General features: G+C 42.4%; 1 protein-coding gene across 2 annotated transcripts in view; it reads left to right on the top strand.

The window, feature by feature from the left end:
* The window catches only part of tmem232 (transmembrane protein 232), a 118,916-nt gene that overhangs the window by 82,143 nt on the left and 17,194 nt on the right, over positions 1-19,579 (top strand). For both annotated transcript variants that reach the window (XM_067982944.1, XM_067982945.1), the window contains one exon: positions 4,771-4,949. In XM_067982944.1, the coding sequence (XP_067839045.1) occupies positions 4,771-4,949 (179 nt within the window). The remainder of the gene's footprint in view (positions 1-4,770; positions 4,950-19,579) is intronic.

The raw sequence follows: 19,579 nt of genomic DNA, 5'->3' as shown, positions 1-19,579 counted from the left end.
AGCAGGGTGGATAGGTAGGTTCATTTTGTGTTTTAACTTCTATGGTTTTTTATTTAATTTATTTTTCCTTGATCCGGCGGGCATGAATCAGAAGCGGTGGGCAAGACGCCTAGATAGGAACAGAGGTAGGCCATTCAGCTCCTCGTGCCTGCTCTGCCATTTGATAAGATCATGGCTGATCTGTGATCTAACTCCATATACCTGCCTTTGGTTGCCAAAAAGCTATCGATCTCAGATTTAAATTTAGCAATTGAGCTAGTATCAATTGCCGTTTGCGGAAGAGAGTTCCAAACTTCTACCACACTTTGTGTGTAGAAATGTTTTCTAATCTCGCTCTTGAAAGGTCTGGCTCTAATTTTTAGACTGTGCCCCCTACTCCTAAAATCTCCAACCAGCAGAAATAGTTTCTCTCTATCCACCCTATCTGTTCCCCTTAATATCTTATAAACTTCGATCAGATCACCCTTTAACCTTCGAAACTCCGGAGAATACAACCCCAATTTGTGTAATCTCTCCTCGTAACTTAATCCTTGAAGTCCAGGTATCATTCTAGTAAACCTATGCTGCACTCCCTCCAAGGCCAATATGTCCTTTCGAAGGTGCGGTGCCCAGAACTGCTCACAGTACTCCAGGTGTGGTCTAACCAGGGTTTTGTATAGCTGCAGCATAACTTCTGCCCCCTTGTACTCTAGTCCTCTAGATGTAAAGGCCGGCATTCCATTAGCCTTATTGATTATTTTCTGCACCTGTTCATGACACTTCAATGATCTATGTACCTGAACCCCTAAGTCCCTTTGGACATCCACTGTTTTTAACTTTTTACCATTTAGAAAGTACCCTGTTCTATCCTTTTTTTGATCCAAAGTGGATGACCTCACATTTGTCTACATTGAATTCCATTTGCCACAGTTTTGTCCATTCACCTAATCTATCAATATCGCTTTGTAATTTTATGTTTTCATCTACACTGCTTACAATGCCACCAATTTTTGTGTCATCGGCAAACTTAGATATGAGACTTTCTATGCCTTCCTCTAAGTCGTTAATAAATATTGTGAATAATTGAGGCCCCAAGACAGATCCCTGCGGGACTCCACTAGTCACATCCTGCCAATGTGAGTACATACCCATTATCCCTACTCTCTGTCGCCTTTCACTCAGCCAACTTCCTAACCAAGTCCATACTTTTCCCTCGATTCCATGGGCTTCTATCTTAGCTAACAGTCTTTTATGTGGGACCTTATCAAATGCCTTCTGGAAGTCCATATAAATAACATCCATTGACATTCCCCTGACCACTACTTTAGTCACCTCTTCAAAAAATTCAATCAGGTTTGTCAGGCACGACCTACCTTTCACAAATCCATGCTGGCTCTCTCTAACTGAAAATTCTCGAGGTGTTCAGTCACCCTATCCTGAATTATAGACTCCAGCATTTTCCCCACAACAGATATTAGGCTAACTGGTCTATAATTCCCCGGTTTCCCTCTCTCTCCTTTCTTAAAAAACAATTTTCCAATCTAAAGGGACAGTTCCTGAATCTGGAGAACTTTGAAAGTTTATAGTTAGGGCATCCGCAATGTGCTCACCTACTTCCTTTAAAACCCTGGGATGGAAACCATCTGGTCCTGGGGATTTGTCACTCTTTAGTGCTATTATTTTCTTCGTTACTGTTGCTTTACTTATGTTAATTTTATCGAGTCCCTGTCCCCGATTCAATATTAGTTTTCTTGGGATTTCCGGCATGCTATCCTCTTTTTCTAATGTAAATACTGACGCAAATTGTTCAACATGTCCGCCATTTCCCAATTTGTTTGAAAATTGTTACAGTCACTTAATCTGTCACAGGTAAAGTGCCTTAAGTATCTCAGTGAGGTACTTCCGGTTTCAGGTCGCCCGCGCGCGCACAGGTGGGTCCCTGGGAAACTCTGAAGTCAGTGGGTTGGAGCCGGCTCCCAAACCCAAACGGGATTTCCATGATTTTCGGAGTCCCCAACCCCCCCCCAATTTCCCCCAATTTTGGGCTCTAGGCATAGATGGTCATTGTTGCTTGATACAGAGTATTAATTTGGAGGCAGTTGTCAGCACAGCACTTGTGACACAATCATTTGGCTTTTGATTGCCATGAATGTATTTGACTCAGGCTATTGGGATGTGGAGGGTTAGTTTGGCCACATTAAATTCAGAACAGATTATTACTGGTAATTCTTGGTGTGTACAGTTCTGCAAGGGTAGGTTACAGAAAAGGTACAGATTCCAGATCATAGAGGATAGGTTTTACTTACAGAGACCACTGTTGGACCACTGTAACAATCCCCACAGAATGTATTTTCTTATTCTTCCTTATGAGGTTGATTGTAATTAGTCTAAGTTCAAGTGCAGGCATTGGCTTTCAACTGTATCAGAGGTCATGGTCGATTAGATCATGCTATTGCGAGATGTTATTGCCTTACTTAGTGTGAACAAAATACCGTGTTGATTTTGTTGCATTAGAATGTAATATATGTATTTAGAATACATCTGTTAATCATTTGAGATAGTATGAACTGAACTTTGAAAATCATTGAAAAATATCAACATTTAATACAATTTGAGTAATTAGAGTTAGATGCAGATCTTATAATAACATACCTGATATATTACTTCCTATTTCTTGATTTCATGAGTACACAATGGTTACAAAATGGTATTTCTTATACATAGAAATAAAAATTGCTTAATATTTAATAGCTCCCCTAATTGTTCAGTTGGTAAGTGGAGTTGATCAGTGTGGAACAGAGTGATGCAGAGGACAAAGATTCCAGATTTAATCCTGAGTTAGCTGATCTTACCCAGTGCGGCTGTAGTGGTGCTAAAGTTGGCTTCAGCATTCCAGGGCTAGGAAAGGGAAAAATTATCCATTACTCCCATTACTGACCTCTATTCAGTGACTCTTGCTAGAATGTATATGTATGTGGGTTCTGGGTAAGGAAAGGATTGGGCTCGCCCATGATGTCCCCTCCCATGATCAAATAATCTGCTGATTGAGAATGCAAACACCCCCTTGTAAGTCAATGGGTAGAAATTGGTCTTCGTTGTGCCTATCACCAAGCAAAAATTACCAGTTTCGCAGGGCGACATCCTGGGCCGCAAAGATGCCTGATATATGATCAATGCTATATTGGCCTTGAACGATTTTCAGGCATCCCATGCGGCCGCCTGAAACAGGTGTTAGGCCGCTTGCATATGCTAATGAAGGGCCTAACACCTGTTTAAGCACACCTTAGCAAAATTCATCAGCGCTGAGCAGAGTTAACACCAGGCCTGCTGCGCTCAGGTTTTGGAGAGTTTGCTGCGGCCTATCAAGCAGATGCCACCAAAATGTTATGTTTTTTTTTTTTACTTATCTTCCTGTGGAGCCGGAAGGAGCAAGTGCACTCCTCCCCACTCCATAGCACTCCTGACGACCACTGCCTGGCAGTAATCGGCTCCCTCCCGTTCTTCTTTACTCGCCCCCCCACCACCACCTTTCTCCTAGGACTTACCTGAAGTTCGCTGCCAGCAAGGCAGAGGGACCAAATTGGAGCACTGCTAATGGGCAAGCTGCCTGTAGATGGGCAACAGCCACCGCAGCTTGCCTCAATTATTACAATGAAGCCCAATTCTGGATGAGCTCGGGCTCCCGGTTTGGGTGTGTGCTGTGTATTATGCTCCTGATAACAACTGTTAACGAATTTCTACCCAATGTCTTTTAGAGAGGGGAGGGAGAAAAAAATATTTAATATTTGAGATTATTTAGTGCAATAACCATTAAAAAAAATTAAATACTAGTTTTAAAAATAAAAACTGATGCTTTAAAGTTAATGAGGGCCCAGTAAATAATTTTGATGATATTGAGTTGAAGCTTCAATGATTACTATTGCAGGAATAACTGCACAGATGGTTTTTATTGGCCATTGACATCATAAAGCCTATATGAGCCTGATTTTTCGAGAGCTGCCATGTTTTGTGCATTAACTGCCTACAATGTGAAAATTGCTACTTTCACCTTGGCATGAATCTCTGAATTGATAAGGAGTTCAGATATGCAAAATCTGTGTTTATTTTGTAAAGAGAAAAGAAAAACTGCAAATTTGAAATAAAACAAAAAATGCCCGATGGGTCAGTCGGCATCTAAAAGAAATAAACAGCTTCATGGGTCGAGCAAGATACCTCATTCAGGTGCTGATTAACCTGCAGTATATTTTCAGTATTTCTGTTTTTATTTCTGTGTTCAGTATAATTTTTTAATTCATTCATTCTATTCCTTCTTCTATGTAGTGTTGAAATAATAGTTTAACTCTTAGTAAATAATAAAACAAGCACAAAATTGCAATGTTTGGGCTACTAGGAAATCCATGGTCTCTTGCATTAAAGAAGTGACAGGAAGTGTGAAATAGTGGTTTCAGTCTTTAGTTTTCAGAAATACAATATAAGCTCTGTGTCACTTATAAACTCCCTAAGGTAATAGATTACTATTATAGCTCTAATCAATATATACTTACACTTATATTGGCAAAAATAGCTTTTCTGTTTCTACTGTGTGGTTTCAGGGCATCTCAAAGGGTTTCACAGCCAATGAATTACTTTTAAAGTGTAATCACTGTATTTATGTAGGCATTTTGTGTGTAGCACTGTCCCACACACAGTAAATGAAATGAATGACTGGTTAATCGACTTAACAATTAAAAATAGCCTTTCAAGTATCAAGTTCAGTTTTATTACAATGCTCCCATATCATTTAAATTGCAGATCACGATAGTGGTTGGTGGATTCGTTACGGAGCAGCATACAGTTTGGGAAAGGTCTGTCACATTCTTTATGGTGACAAAAATCAAGAGGGATTAAGGAATGCTGCATGGAATGCTCTACAGAAACATCAAAGTTGGGAGCAGGACACCCGTGTGCTGGCAGCCATTAAAGTAGCTGAGGTAATTTGTGTATATGTGAGTATGGATAGCTGAGTCAAATAAAGTTTATTTGGCATAGATTCAGTTAGAAGCAAATACGCTCATTGTAACATAACACGGCTGATATTGCAATGCTCGGTGCCCATTGATGTACCCCGGGCACAACTGACTTATATTATACATACACTGAAGACTGCTGTGTATCCATTGCACCTGATAGAGGATAATGTGGCATGGAACCTGGGACACTGAGGGCTTGTGCAGCAGGCATGTGCTAGGCTTGTTAGGTTTCAAAAATTGTTAATGAGATCATGACCCCATAATGTGGACTCGGTGCCTGAACAACACTGCTGCGCTCAATATCTATAAAGGAAAATGGGCGCTGTATGGTTGGCTCATTCAGCTATGTTGGCTTCTAGGAACATAGGAACAGGAGTAGGCCATTCAGCCCCTCAAGCCTGTTCTGCTATTCAATTAGATCATGGTTGATCAACTCCATTACTCGCTTTTGCTCTATATCCCTTGATACCCACAACTAACAAAAGTCTATCTATCTCAGTCTTGAAAATTTCAATTGACCCAGCATCCAGGGTGTTTCGGGGGAGAGAGTTCCAGATTTCCACTACCCTTTGTGCTTCCTGACTTCACTTCCAAATGGCCTAGCTCTAGTTTTAAGATTATGCCCCTTTGTTCTGGATTCCCCCACTAGAGAAAATAGTTCCTCTGTATTCACCCTATTGAATGCCTCTATAATTTTCAAGACCTTGATTAGATCACCCCTCAACCATCTAGACTCAAGAGAATACAGACCAGGTTTCTGCAAACTGTCCTCATAATTTACCCCTTTAAGCCTTGGTATAATTCTGGTGAATCTGCACTGTACCCCTTCCAAGGCCAATATATCTTTCCTGAGGTGCGGTACTCAAAACTGAATGCAGTACTCCATATGGGGTCTGACCAAGGCTTTGTATGACTGAAGCATCACTTCCTCCCCCTTTGTATTCCAGCTCCTTTAAGCCTTTTTGATTACCTTTTGTACCTGTTCACTAGCTTTTAGTGATTTGTATACCTGGACACCTTTGCTCCTCTACAGCTCCAAGTCTCTCATCATTAAGGAAATATTCCGATTTGTCTTTCTTGGATTTTAAGTGGATGACCTCACACTTCCCCACATTGAACTCCATCTACCATAGTTTTGCTTACTCACTTAATTTGTCTATGTCCCTTTGTAACTTCCTATTCAGAAAAAGACCAGATGGTTCATTGAGTCTGTCCTATACTGTCATGGTGCAAGTGATCCCAATGCTCACCCACCCACCGGGAGCCACAAAATCTTTTGGGCCAGTCAAAAAAGTTGTTTTTCGGACTGGAGGAAGGTATACAGTGGTGTTCCCCAGGGATCGGTACTAGGACCACTGCTTTTCTTGATATACATTAATAACTTGGACTTGGGTGTACAGGGCACAATTTCCAAAATTTGCAGATGACACAAAACTTGGAAGTGTAGTAAACTTGGAAGTGTAGTAAACAGTGAGGAGGTTAATAATAGACTTCAAGAGGACACATGGTGGAATGGGCGGACACATGGCAGGTGAAAATTAATGCAGAGAAGTGCGAAGTGATACATTTTGGCAGGAAGAGTGAGGAGAGGCAATATAAACTAAATGGTACAATTCTAAATGGGGTGCAGGAACATAGAGACCTGGGGATATATGTGCACAAATCTTTGAAGGTGGCAGGACAGGTTGAGAAAGTAGTTAAAAAGCATACGCGATCCCGGGCTTTATAACTAGAGGCATGGGGGTAATTTTAAACCCCAAAAAGGGATGGGAGTTGAAAATAGTTGTTTTTTGGATCGTGACCGCAACCCGGCTTTATTTCCGGGTTTAACGTTGGCGCGTAAAAGTACAGGCTTCCCACTGGGAATGCAAAGTCCAAAAATTTTGCGGTTGTGACTCAAAGAAACAACTATTTTCAACTCCCACCTGCCCCCAACCCACCCGCTCTTGGAGTTTAACATCACACCACAGAGTACAAAAGCAAGGAAGTTATGTTGGACATTTATAAAACACTAGTTCGGCCATAGCTGGAGTATTGTGTCCAATTCTGGGCATCGCACTTTAGGAAGGATGAGAAGGCCTTAGAGAGGACGCAGAAAAGATTTACTTGAATGGTTCCAGGGATGAGGGACTCCGGTTATGTGGATAGACTGGAGAAGCTGGGGTTGCTCTCCTTAGAGCAGAGAAGGTTGAGAGGAGATTTGATAGAAGTGTTTAAAATCATGACTGGTTTAGATAAAGTAAATAAAGAGAAACTGTTCCCATTGGCGGAAGGGTCGAGAACCAGAGGACACAGATTTAAGGTGATTGGCAAAAGAACCAAAGGTGACGTGAGGAAAATCTTTTTTACGCAGCGAGTAGTTAGGATCTGGAATGCATTGCCTGAAAGGGTGATGGATGCAGATCGAATCGTGGCTTTCAAAAAGGAATTGGATAAATATTTGAAGAGAAAAAATTTGAAGGGCTACGGAGAAAGAGTGGGGGAATGGCACTAACTGGATTGCTCTTACAAAGAGCTGGCACAGGCTTGATGGGCCAAATGGCCTCCACCTGCGCTGTAACAATTCTATGATTCTTGCTGCAGGAGTTCCTCAGGGCAGTGTCCTAGGCCCAACCACCTTCAGCTGCTTTATCAATGACCTTCCCTCCATCATAAGGTCAGAAGTGGGTATGTTCGCTGATGATTGCACAGTGGACAGTTCCATTCGCAGCCCCTCAGATAATGATGCAGTCCGTGCCCGCATGCAACAGGACCTGGACAACATCCAGGCTTGGGCTCATAAGTGGCAAGTAACATTCGCATCAGACAAGTGCCAGGCAATGACCACCTCCAACAAGAGAGTGTCTAACCACATCCCCTTGAAATTCAACAGCATTACCATCGCCGAATCCCCCACCATCAACATTCTGGGGGTCACCATTGACCAGAAACTTAACTGGACCAGCCACATAAATACTGTGGCTACAAGAGCAGGTCAGAGGCTGAGTATTCTATGGTGAGTGACTCACCTCCTGAGTCCCCAAAGCCTTTCCACCATCTACAAGCCACAAGTCAAAAGTGTGATGGAATACTCTCCACTTGCCTGGATGAGTGCAGCTCCAGCACACTTAAGAAGCTCGATACCATCCAGGACAAAGCAGCCCACTTGATTGGCACCCCATCCGCCACCTTAAACAGTCACTCCCTCCACCACCGGCGCACAGTGGCTGCAGTGAGTACCATCCAACAGATGCACTGCAGCAACTCACCAAGGCTTCTTTGACTGTACTTCCTAAACCCGCGACGTTTATCACCTAGAAAGACAAGGATAGCAAGTGCATGGTAACACCACCACCTGCAAGTTCCCCTCCAAGTCACTGTTCCTTCATCGTCGCTGGGTCAAAATCCTGGAACTCCCTACCTAACAGCACTGTGTGAGTACCTTCACCACACAGACTGCAGCGGTTCAAGAAGGCGGCTCACCACCACATTCTCAAGGGCAATTAGGGATGGGCAATAAATGCTGGCCTTGCCAACGACGCCCACATCCCATGAATGAATTTTTAAAAATTCTATGGTTCTTAAAAAAGAGAGCAATCTGCAGGCCAATTCAGGGGAAAAAAATATGGGGAATTCCTCTCTGACCCCAAAAGTGATCAAAATGAGACCATGAGACACATCGCCCAATACCCCACCTACCTCTTGTACACTTTTAATATCAGCCACAGCTAGGAACTCATCCAGTTCCCTTTTGAGCACCTGCAGTGAACCCACATTTACTGCGCCTAGTTCCAGAGGTCAACGACCCTTAGCAAAAAGAAAAAACCCCTAGCATCTAACCTAGTTCTTTACTTACGCAACTTGTATGCATGTCCCTGGTTCTCTCTAACCTAGCTAACTCAAATAATCTATCCACACTGACACACTCTAGTCCCTTCATTAGTTTAAAGACCTCAATCAAATCTCCCTGAAGTCTATGCTTTTTCTAGAATAGAGACCCAACTCTCTAAGCCTATTGTGGTAACTAAAGGCCTTTAAGCTAGGTATTCATCTAGTGACCTTCCCCTGAAACCTTTCCAGGGCCTCTATATCATCCATCATGTTAGGGGACCTAGACAGGATACAGTATTCTAGTTAAGGCCTAAACAAATTAAAGGGGCTAGAAATTGGGCCATCTAGCACCCATCGTTTCGGCACTACGCGGCCTCTCAAAGTGCCAAGCTGGTTGCGCACGCAGGTTTCTAGCGTGACGTGCGCCGGATGCCATCTTAGTATAGGTATTAGTGCATGCGCAAATAATGGACGCCGGCAGCATGTAAAGTAAGGAGAAAATGGATACAATCAGTGTGCAACACTGATTTAAAATGATAGACAACATTTTGGGACTTAACGCTCCACTCAATGCACAGTCTTAACCGCGACCATCTGAACATGTCTTGGAGTGCCTGAAGGACCACCACCAGCGCTATTTAAAGGGACCATGCAGGATTTACAGGTTGGTTACTGGATTATTGCTTATGGCTGCTGATGCCATTTGTAACTGTCTTTGGAGGTCTCCTATACTTGAATACTTGGACGAGGGGGCATGGCGTAACATTTCGAGCCCGGACGTGCAGGAGTGAAGTTAGGAAACGTTTCTACACGCAAAGGGTGGGAGAAATTTGGAATGTTCTTCTGCAAACAGCAGTTGATGCTAGCTCAATTGTGAATTTTAAATCTGAGATTGATAGATTTCTGTCAACCAAGGGTATTAAGGGATATGGGGTTAATGCGGCTATACGGAGTTAGGTCACAGGTCAACGATGATCTCATTAAATGGCGGAACAGGCTCGAGAGGCTAAATGCCACTGCCACTTTCTGCCTCCTATTATGCACCACCTTCTCCTATAAGAAAGCGGGTTGTGCGTCTGGGCGATGTGCCTGTCATGGTTGAATAGCTGCCAGTGTGTGGCCTGTGAGTTGTGAGTGGGTGGCTTGCAACAATGGCAATGTGTAAGGGTGAGAGGAAGCATCTGATTGGCAGAGTTGAATACTGATGGAAAGAGTTTGTTGGTATGCGAGTGATGGGCGGTATCGTGCATGGAGCAGTGGATGCGGCTAGTGGTGCAGTTGGTAGGAGATGCCACTTAACATTTGACCTCACTCACCTTGACCACTCGTGTCAAAGCATTGAACTTCTTCCTGCACTACATCCATTTTCATGATGCTGTGCGCCTGGCATTGACTTTGTCTCCCACTGCCTTTTGAGCATATGTCTGGAGGGCCTCTTGCCCCACCCTGCGGGTTTAGGATGTCCCTCCTTCTGTCCACCTCTTGCACGAAAGCCTCTAGTGCAAAGAACCTTGGTGCACGCAAGCCTGGTACCAACTCGGACCAGCAGGTTGGTGAGGTCTGGCATGCAGATTGGAGGATGTGGGATTTAGTAGTGCGCAACCTTTATTCAATGTTTTAACATAACTCATCAGTTTGTAAACATAGGGACGAGACCTGCATCTATGTTTTATGTGTGCGTTGTCTGATCTCCGTTCACCTCCGCGCAGACAGCGGACTGTTATTTACAGCAAGTAACAGAATTTTAAGAGACATCCTCCCTTTAAGAAATTTGGGCTTCCTTGCTGATGGAAAATGCACATTTCCTTGAATCCTCGTGTCAGGCCTGGTTTTTAACACTGCTTGAATGTCTCGTCCAGCTTGCGCGGGAAGCACTGGGCACAGGTTAGTTGCGGATCGCCCTTGCTGCGCCCGATTATTGGCCTTGTCCAATTTAATCCCCTAGGGCCATATAGTGCTTTTTGTTTTGTATTGGATTGTCTTAGCAATACATCCTAATACTCTATTTGCCTTTGCTTGTGCCTCGTAGCGCTGGTTGTGAATCATAGAAAGGTTACAGCATGGAAGGAGGCCATTCAGCCCTTCAAGTCCATGCCGGCTCTTTACAAGAGCATTCCAGCTAATCCCACTCCCCAGCCCTATCCCCGTAGCCCTGCAATTTTTTCCCTTTCAAGTACTTATCCAGTTCCCTTTTGAAAGCCACGATTGAATCTGCCTCCACCACCCCACCTAGCATTGGATTCCAGATCACAACCACTCGCTGTGTAAAATAGTTTTTCCTCATGTCACCTTTGCTTCTTTTGCCAGTCACCTTAAATCTATGTCCTATGGTATAGACCCCTCCGCCAATGGGAACAGTTTCTCTCTATCTATTCTGTTTAGACCCTTCATCATTTTAAATACCTCTATCAAATCTCCTCTCAATCTTCTCCGTTCCAAGGAGAACAACCCCAGCTTCTCCAGTCTAACCACGTAACTAAAGTCCCTCATCCCTGAAATCATTCTAGTAAATCTTTTCTGCACTCTATCTAAGGCCTTCACATCTTTCCTAAAGTGCGGTGCCCAGAACTGGACACCACTCCAGTTATGGTCAAACCAGTGTTTTATAAAGGTTAATCATGACTTCCTTGCATTCGTACTCTTTGCCTCTATCCACAAAGCCCAGGATCCTGTATGCTTTTTTAACCGCTTTCTCAACCTGCCCTCAGAGATTCATCTTTTATAATACCTAGATCGTTTTCCCGCCAAATAGACTTTAGTTCGGAATTCTGCATGATCTATACATGCGTGACGTGCCTTTCGCTATATTTATCAGATAACAAATGATCTGTTAGTCTGAATTCAAATTCTGCAAGAAACAACTCCTGTGTTGTTTTATTACAACTGCTTAATTCCAACTACTTGATAATTAGAATGTTTTTGAACAGAAAAGCATCTTTGAATTGACAGTAGACTGTTTCCCAAATTCAAATTGTGTAAGAAAGTCAAAGCTACTACTTGATACATTCACAATGATATTATGCACAATTCCAAATTTGGCTGATTAAGTTATTACATGACATTTTGGAAAATATCAGCCTGGTTTGTTATTACTAGAGACATCCTTGAGATTTGTGTCTTTGGGCATTTCCCCCAAAATCTCCGATGAGGAAAAATAATTAATAATATAAAAATGGGTCAGCAACTTAAAAAATAAACCTGGGATAATTAAGCAAACAGAAGTTTTCACTGTAGAAATGTCACATAGGAAGTAGCAAAGAAGAATGCAAAATTAGTTTAAACAATGCTTCGGTTTTGGGGAGTAAAATAACATCATAATTTATATCTTTTAATTTAGGTTCCATGGCCACAGGACATTTTGAATGAAACATAGGAATTCGGCATTTATCTTAGTTTTGTTTCTTTGACACACAACCACCCACTGATTGTAGAAATGAGAGGTGTGAAAAATTGTTGCAATTAACATTTTTAAATTAGGGAGGACTATAATAAAAAAAAGAGAAAAAACAGTCATTGATGGATGGTGATGTGCTTGAATTGTTTTACAAATTTATTGAAGTTGTAGTTTTGGTAGGTGAAGTGAGACATTAATACTAGCTTTGGATGAATATTGGCATGTTACAAATATTTCAAAAGCTATTAAGATTAACATTTTATTATTAATATTAAAAATATTAACATTTCTGAATGTAAAATTACATGTTAATTTTCCTGATTAGAATTTAATGCAAGTGGTGGAACAGTTTCTGCCTTGCAGTTTTCATAATATTAATCTGTATAAAGTCAATAACAAGGAGTCGTTCCCAGCTCTAGTTCTTTGAGTAATTTGATATTGAAATTAGTTGTTTCTTTCAAGAAGTTTTATTGTGCCAAGGTGAGCATATGTCTAAGCTGTTAAAGTGGTAACAATAACTGTACCCAATGTACCAAGTTTATGTTGAGCAAGTGTAAGAAGCTCCCACCTGAAACATGAATATAACAGATGTGTGTGGCCCAAGTATCTCAACCAGCGACCACTATGTGAGTGTGTGAACATGCATAGTAAAGTATCTTGGTCAAACATGGACATCCTGTACATTTAGAAATTAGATGAACAGTTGCTGGAATGTTGAGCATTGTCTCTCTGTAATGCTGCACCATCCTCACATTGAAATACTATAAATATGCACTGTAAGGCAACACTTAAATTATTCAAAGTGTGAATACATTTAACAAGGCAATCTTGCATAGACCTGCAAAATTCTTCCTCAGATTCCCAGGTTCGGCCACAGGTGAGACAATATTAACTCTCATTTTTACCACCAAGCTGCTTTGGTAGTACTTTTGACTGAAGGGAGCCTCTCAGCTCCAAAAAAAAATCCATCCTTCTCTGTAGCACCTCCTGCAGAAGCCACCTCCAAAGTAACATCTTGGAATGGTGCAGTTCTCTCTCTGCACCTTCCTTATGACATTTTTTACATCGGCAGCCACTTCCCTTTTAAGGGCAGCCAACGGTGGTCCTCTTAAGAGCTGTTAGTGGTGGAAAAACTCATCTCCTAATCCCTGCACGTTCCCAGAATGCCATGTGGCAGGAGTGCCATAACTTTATTTCTGAGCTGACCTTGTTTCATAACGTGCCCGAAGAGCACATTATTAGTCCCATAAAGACCTAAGGAATCTGGCCACTGTGGACAATGACCATCTCTCAGTCAAATTAGTAATGGGCCACCAATTGCCAACATTTGGTTATTTGAAGAAATTAGCCAAGCCCCCCGTGATTTTGCTCTTACTAACAGTTGAAGCTTCAAGTGGAATATTCATAGAATCATAGAAGTTACAACATGGAAACAGGCCCTTCGGCCCAACATGTCCATGTCGCCCAGTTTATACCACTAAGCTAGTCCCAAATCCCTCTATACCCATCTTACCCATGTAACTGTCCAAATGCTTTTTAAAAGACAAAATTGTACCCGCCTCTACGACTGCCTCTGGCAGCTCGTTCCAGACACTCACCACCCTTTGAGTGAAAAAATTGCCCCTCTGGACCTTTTTGTATCTCTTCCCCTCTCACCTTAAATCTATGTCCACTCGTTATAGGCTCCCCTACCTTTGGGAAAAGATTTTGACTATCTACCTTATCTATGCCCCTCATTATTTTATAGACCTCTATAAGATCACCCCTTAACCTCCTACTCTCCAGGGAAAAAAGTCCCAGTCTGTCTAACCTCTCCCTATAAGTCAAACCATCAAGTCCCGGTAGCATCCTAGTAAATCTTTTCTGCACTCTTTCTAGTTTAATAATATCCTTTCTATAATAGGGTGACCAGAACTGTACACAGTATTCCAAGTGTGGCCTCACCAATGCCCTGTACAACTTCAACAAGACATCCCAACTCCTGCATTCAATGTTCTGACCAATGAAACCAAGCATGCCGAATGCCTTCTTCACCACCCTATCCACCTGTGACTCCACTTTCAAGGAGCTATGAACCTGTACTCCTAGATCTCTTTGTTCTATAACTCTCCCCAACGCCCTACCATTAACGGAGTAGGTCCTGGCCCGATTCGATCTACCAAAATGCATCACCTCACATTTATCTAAATTAAACTCCATCTGCCATTCATCGGCCCACTGGCCCAATTTATCAAGATCCCGTTGCAATCCTAGATAACCTTCTTCACTGTCCACAATGCCACCAATCTTGGTGTCATCTGCAAACTTACTAACCATGCCTCCTAAATTCTCATCCAAATCATTAATATAAATAACAAATAACAGCGGACCCAGCACCGATCCCTGAGGCACACCGCTGGACACAGGCATCCAGTTTGAAAAACAACCCTCTACAACCACCCTCTGTCTTCTGTCGTCAAGCCAATTTTGTATCCAATTGGCTACCTCACCTTGGATCCCATGAGATTTAACCTTATGTAACAACCTACCATGCGGTACCTTGTCAAAGGCTTTGCTGAAGTCCATGTAGACCACGTCTACTGCACAGCCCTCATCTATCTTCTTGGTTACACCTTCAAAAAACTCAATCAAATTCGTGAGACATGATTTTCCTCTCACAAAACCATGCTGACTGTTCCTAATTAGTCCTTGCCTCTCCAAATGCCTGCAGATCCTGTTGCTTAGAATACCCTCTAACAACTTACCCACTACAGATGTCAGGCTCACCGGTCTGTAGTTCCCAGGCTTTTCCCTGCCGCCCTTCTTAAACAAAGGCACAACATTTGCTACCCTCCAATCTTCAGGCACCTCACCTGTAGCGGTGGATGATTCAAATATCTCTGCTAGGGGACCCGCAATTTCCTCCCTAACCTCCCATAACGTCCTGGGATACATTTCATCAGGTCCCGGAGATTTATCTACCTTGATGCGCGTTAAGACTTCCAGCACCTCCCTCTCTGTAATATGTACACTCCTCAAGACATCACTATTTATTTCCCCAAGTTCCCTAACATCCATGCCTTATTACCATCCTGGAGAAACTGAGAGTCACAAAGGAGGAGATTTAGACTGAAATGTAAAACAAATTATCTGAAGGAGAAAGGATTCCTATAGGGTACAGACTTATTGATGGTAGAAATTGGAAGAGAAACTGCAGCTCCATAATATGTTGTTCCTGAGAAATAACTAGGCAAATAATATTTGATACAATAAAAACTAAAATATTTTAGGAGGAAATCCAGAAATAACAGGACTTCCGTAACAAAAAAAATTCAGTAATATTCTCATAAATTAGAAAAATAAGATAAAAGTTTGGGTTGGGATTGAAAATATGGCATTGTATAGTACTGTATTAGCAAAGAAACACAAGGAAGCTCTGGTGCTTTGTGGTAAAAGGGTCTTAGAACTCCTGGTCAGTCTTTTATGAAAATGTTCCTATTTTCTTGGAGTTCTTTGTGGATAAATGCCATATGTAATGTGACAAAGAACCATATAGATCCGAGAGGTTCCACATATGCGCCTAAATTTTAAGTCGGAAAAACGGGTGGGTTGGGGGTAGGGGGGGCAGTAAAAATTATAAAAATCTAAAACCTTCCTCCAACCCGCCCATTTCCGGTTTTAACGGAGGCGGGACGAGGGGCAGGCGACCAACCCGCTCTTAGGAGGCAGGTCAGTCACTAAAAACTTTCGAGGAGGCTGCGGGCCTCCATTCTTACAGCTTTTTTGTTTTTAACTCCTGGGGACCGGGATTCCCGGGCCTTCTACTTCATGCCACATGAGAGGAGGCGAGAAGGCCCGAAACTGCAGGTAAGTGCCTTTATAGCACAGCAGGAGTGCATCCCCCAGGCCCAACAAACCTACCTGCAGCCAACCCCCCCTGCCCTCAACGATCTCCGAACACCCTGCACGATCTCCGACTCCTCCCCACGGTCTCCAACCCCCGACCCTGACCCCCCCGAAGACCCCCGATCCCACCGATAACCCCCAAATCCCCATGACCCCTGGTGACCCTGACCCCCCCATCCCCCGATCCCCTCCATCCTTACCTTCAAGCATCCGCTTCCTTCCTCTTCTCCCATCTGATTGAGGCCAGCCTATCAATCAGGCTGGCTTGTCGGGCGGGAAACCAACAACAAAAAAATTAAAGACGACCTTACGTCAAAATCGTACGGACGTCCGGGAAACCCGTACTTCCAGGTTTCCCATTAGGAAATCCCCCCCCCCCCTCCACGGCCATCTTCCCAGCTCCAAGTAAAAATTTAGGCCCTGGTCTGTGCTAGCCTCAGCTGAGGCACTAATGGGGGTGTTATAAATAGCCTCAGTGTGCTTGCTAGAGAGAGGAAAAAAATTAGTCAAGCTTTCTGTTCTTGATCACTATCCAGCAGCCCCAGCTGGAAATGTTCATGTATATCACGCTCAGCTGTGACAGCCCCTGCAGTTAAATTCCCCATTGAAATTTATATCCAAATTGACCCTAGATAAGTTGAGATTTGGTTTATGTCATTAAGCTGCTTATTCCACAATAGGGTACAAAGCTATAGATATGTTCAGATTCACTTTATTCAATTGTTACAACTTATCTCCGCATAATACCATAAAAATAATCAATATACTACCCAACTTCAGTAGGTCACCTTGCTTGACTTAAACAGACTAACTCCTCTGCATTCTGACTTATTAAGCCTACTTTTCTGGGCCTTTCTGCCTCAGCAACTTCTTAGGTGTCTGACATTCTGCTTTATTCCTGATTGTTCATAGTTCGAAAAAGATCTAAACCCTCCCAGTGAAATAGGTGTGAGGAGTTTATCAATTACATGGACAAGCTACCGAAATAGCTGTTATTTACAACGTATGAGGGCACAACAGAACTAGCTCATTAGTATCTTAACTGCCTATCGTGGCAGCCCCTTCTTTATTATTTACTTTTAACACACAATATTTAAAGTAATTTTTTTTTCAAATTCTTTCTATAGAAAAATTTTCAAAAGGTTCAGAACTGTTTTCTGTTACTCATTCTGTGTACTGTCAAAAGATAATTGGAACCAATGAAAACATTACAATTGTAATATTATTTTGCAAAATTCTAAATATATACCATCTGTTTAATATTCATAAATACTTCTTATTCAGCTAGTTTACATTACAACATACAGTCAGTCAAGTACAAAGGATCCACAAAGCAAAGATAAGGGTGATAATAGACCCCAGCATGGACCCCATCCTCATTTGTGAAACTAATTGCATGTTTTAATGTAGTGCTTTTATTGTAAATGATCCATAAATAATAAATAGTTATGAAACGGTATGAACAAACAATATTTGTTTATTTAGGAAAACAGCATTATTACTGCAGTGTTTCCCAACTGCCCAAGATGTGATATGTTGAATATCATGGGAGTGAAATTGGTCTATGCCAGTTGCACGAAACAGGCTCATAATGAATCGGCAGCCAATTTTACACCTTCAATTACTTCAATAGGAAAGAAAATCGGGTGTAAAACAGGCTGTCAATTCATGATCAGCCCAATTGGTCTCTGGCGTACACCGCTTCCGCCCCCCCACCACCTCCTCCAACCCCCAAATGTCTTTATCTCACAGTGCACAACTGAAAAGATAGACCTGCATTTATAATCTTATCTGTTCTATGCATCCTCCATCCCATTGCTGTTTCAAGGCATCCTCTCTGGACAGAGCCCTTACTCTGCATTCCCTAGTCTGCCCCATTGTCTGTTGAAAACCCAGGAATGTTCCATTGCCTCTTGTTCTCCATCCCAGTCTCTTTTTTTACGCCTTCTGTCCAGAATCTTTCCTGGATGACACACTTTTGTTCCCATGTAATAACGTTACATACATTAGCAAGTAATATGTTTTATAAAATATTGAAGTTACATGTTCCTAACAATGTGGGAAGTGGAATTCAGTCTGTGTCATTTCTTTTGGGGCAGATATGAGCTTAGGATCCAGAAAAAATTTCATTACCATCGAGTTCCTATGTAAAATTCCTTTTATACAAGCTCCACCCTAATATAGTTCAAAACTAGCACCCAAGGGCATTTGATGAATCTCTTGTCTACCGTTATCAGAATTGTTAGTCATTTTTAATTAATTTATTTTCCATAAAAGATGTGTAGTCTAAATGTTTTTAATTAATGCTGGGCGATCTCCTGTGGAGATTAATACGAGTAGGCAAGACCAAATACAGTATTCAGTTCAGCAGGGTTAGAGGGCCGGGACAATTAAATTAGACCAAGGAGAGGGAGAGGATGACAGAGGTGAGGAGAAGGAAGGGGGGAGGAAAAGGAGGAAGAGGGGGGAGGGGGAGGAAGGAAAGGAATAGTATCCTGCACCTGCTTCCAGACCCAAATGCCATTTTGAACAACTTTAGCATGCTATTTGCCAGTTCTGTAATACATCAACTAATCGTGGGTGGAACAGTTAAGAGGATGCTATTGTCTGCATTATTTAAAGGGATAATCAGCTGCTTTTAGGTGAACTGCTGTTATGTTCATTTTGAAAGCCAGTGTGCTGCTTTTGCTGTTTTGGCTATGTTGGCTGTTGTAGCTGATGTCAAGCTGTTCTACAGTGGAATTCTGACTAGGGTCTTCTGGCAAAACTTCTGGTTTGGGATGCTATTGTGAGAACACAAGAAATAGGAGCAGGAGTAGGCCATACGGTCCCTCGAGCCTGCTTCGCCATTCAATCAGATTATGGCTGGTCTTCTACCTCAACTCCACTTTCCCACCCGATCCCCATATCCCTTGATTCCCATAGTGTCCAAAAATCTATCGATCTCAGTCTTGAATATACTCAACGACTGAGCATCCACAGCCCCCAGGTCGAGAATTCCAAACATTCACAACCCTCTGAAGAAATGTTTTCTCATCTCGGTCCTAAATGGCTGACCCCTTATCTTGAGACAATGACCCTTAGTTCTAGACTCTCCAGCCAGGGGAAACAGCCTCTCAGCATCTACCCTGTCAAGCCCTCTAAGAATTTTATATGTTTCAATGAGATCACCTCTCATTCTTCTAAACTCTGGAGAATATAGGTCCATTCTACTCAATCTCTCCTCATAGGACAACCCTCTCATCCCAGGAATCAACCTAGTGAACCTTTGTTGCACCCCCTCTAAGACAAGTATATCCTCCCTTAGGTAAGGAGACCCAAACTGTACACAGTACTCCAGGTGTGGTCTGACCAGAGCCCTATATAATTGCAGCAAGACCTCCTTACTCTTATACTCCAACCCCGTTGCAAAGACTAACATACCATTTGCCTTCCTAATTGCTTGCTGTACCTGCATGTTAATTTTCTGTGATTTGTGTATAAGAACACCCAAATCCCTCTG

The sequence above is a fragment of the Heptranchias perlo genome, chromosome 4 (genome assembly GCF_035084215.1).
Source record: "Heptranchias perlo isolate sHepPer1 chromosome 4, sHepPer1.hap1, whole genome shotgun sequence".
Lineage (NCBI taxonomy): Eukaryota > Metazoa > Chordata > Chondrichthyes > Hexanchiformes > Hexanchidae > Heptranchias > Heptranchias perlo.
The sequence above is the reverse complement of the archived record's forward strand: the minus strand, read 5'-3'. Positions and strand labels throughout refer to the sequence as shown.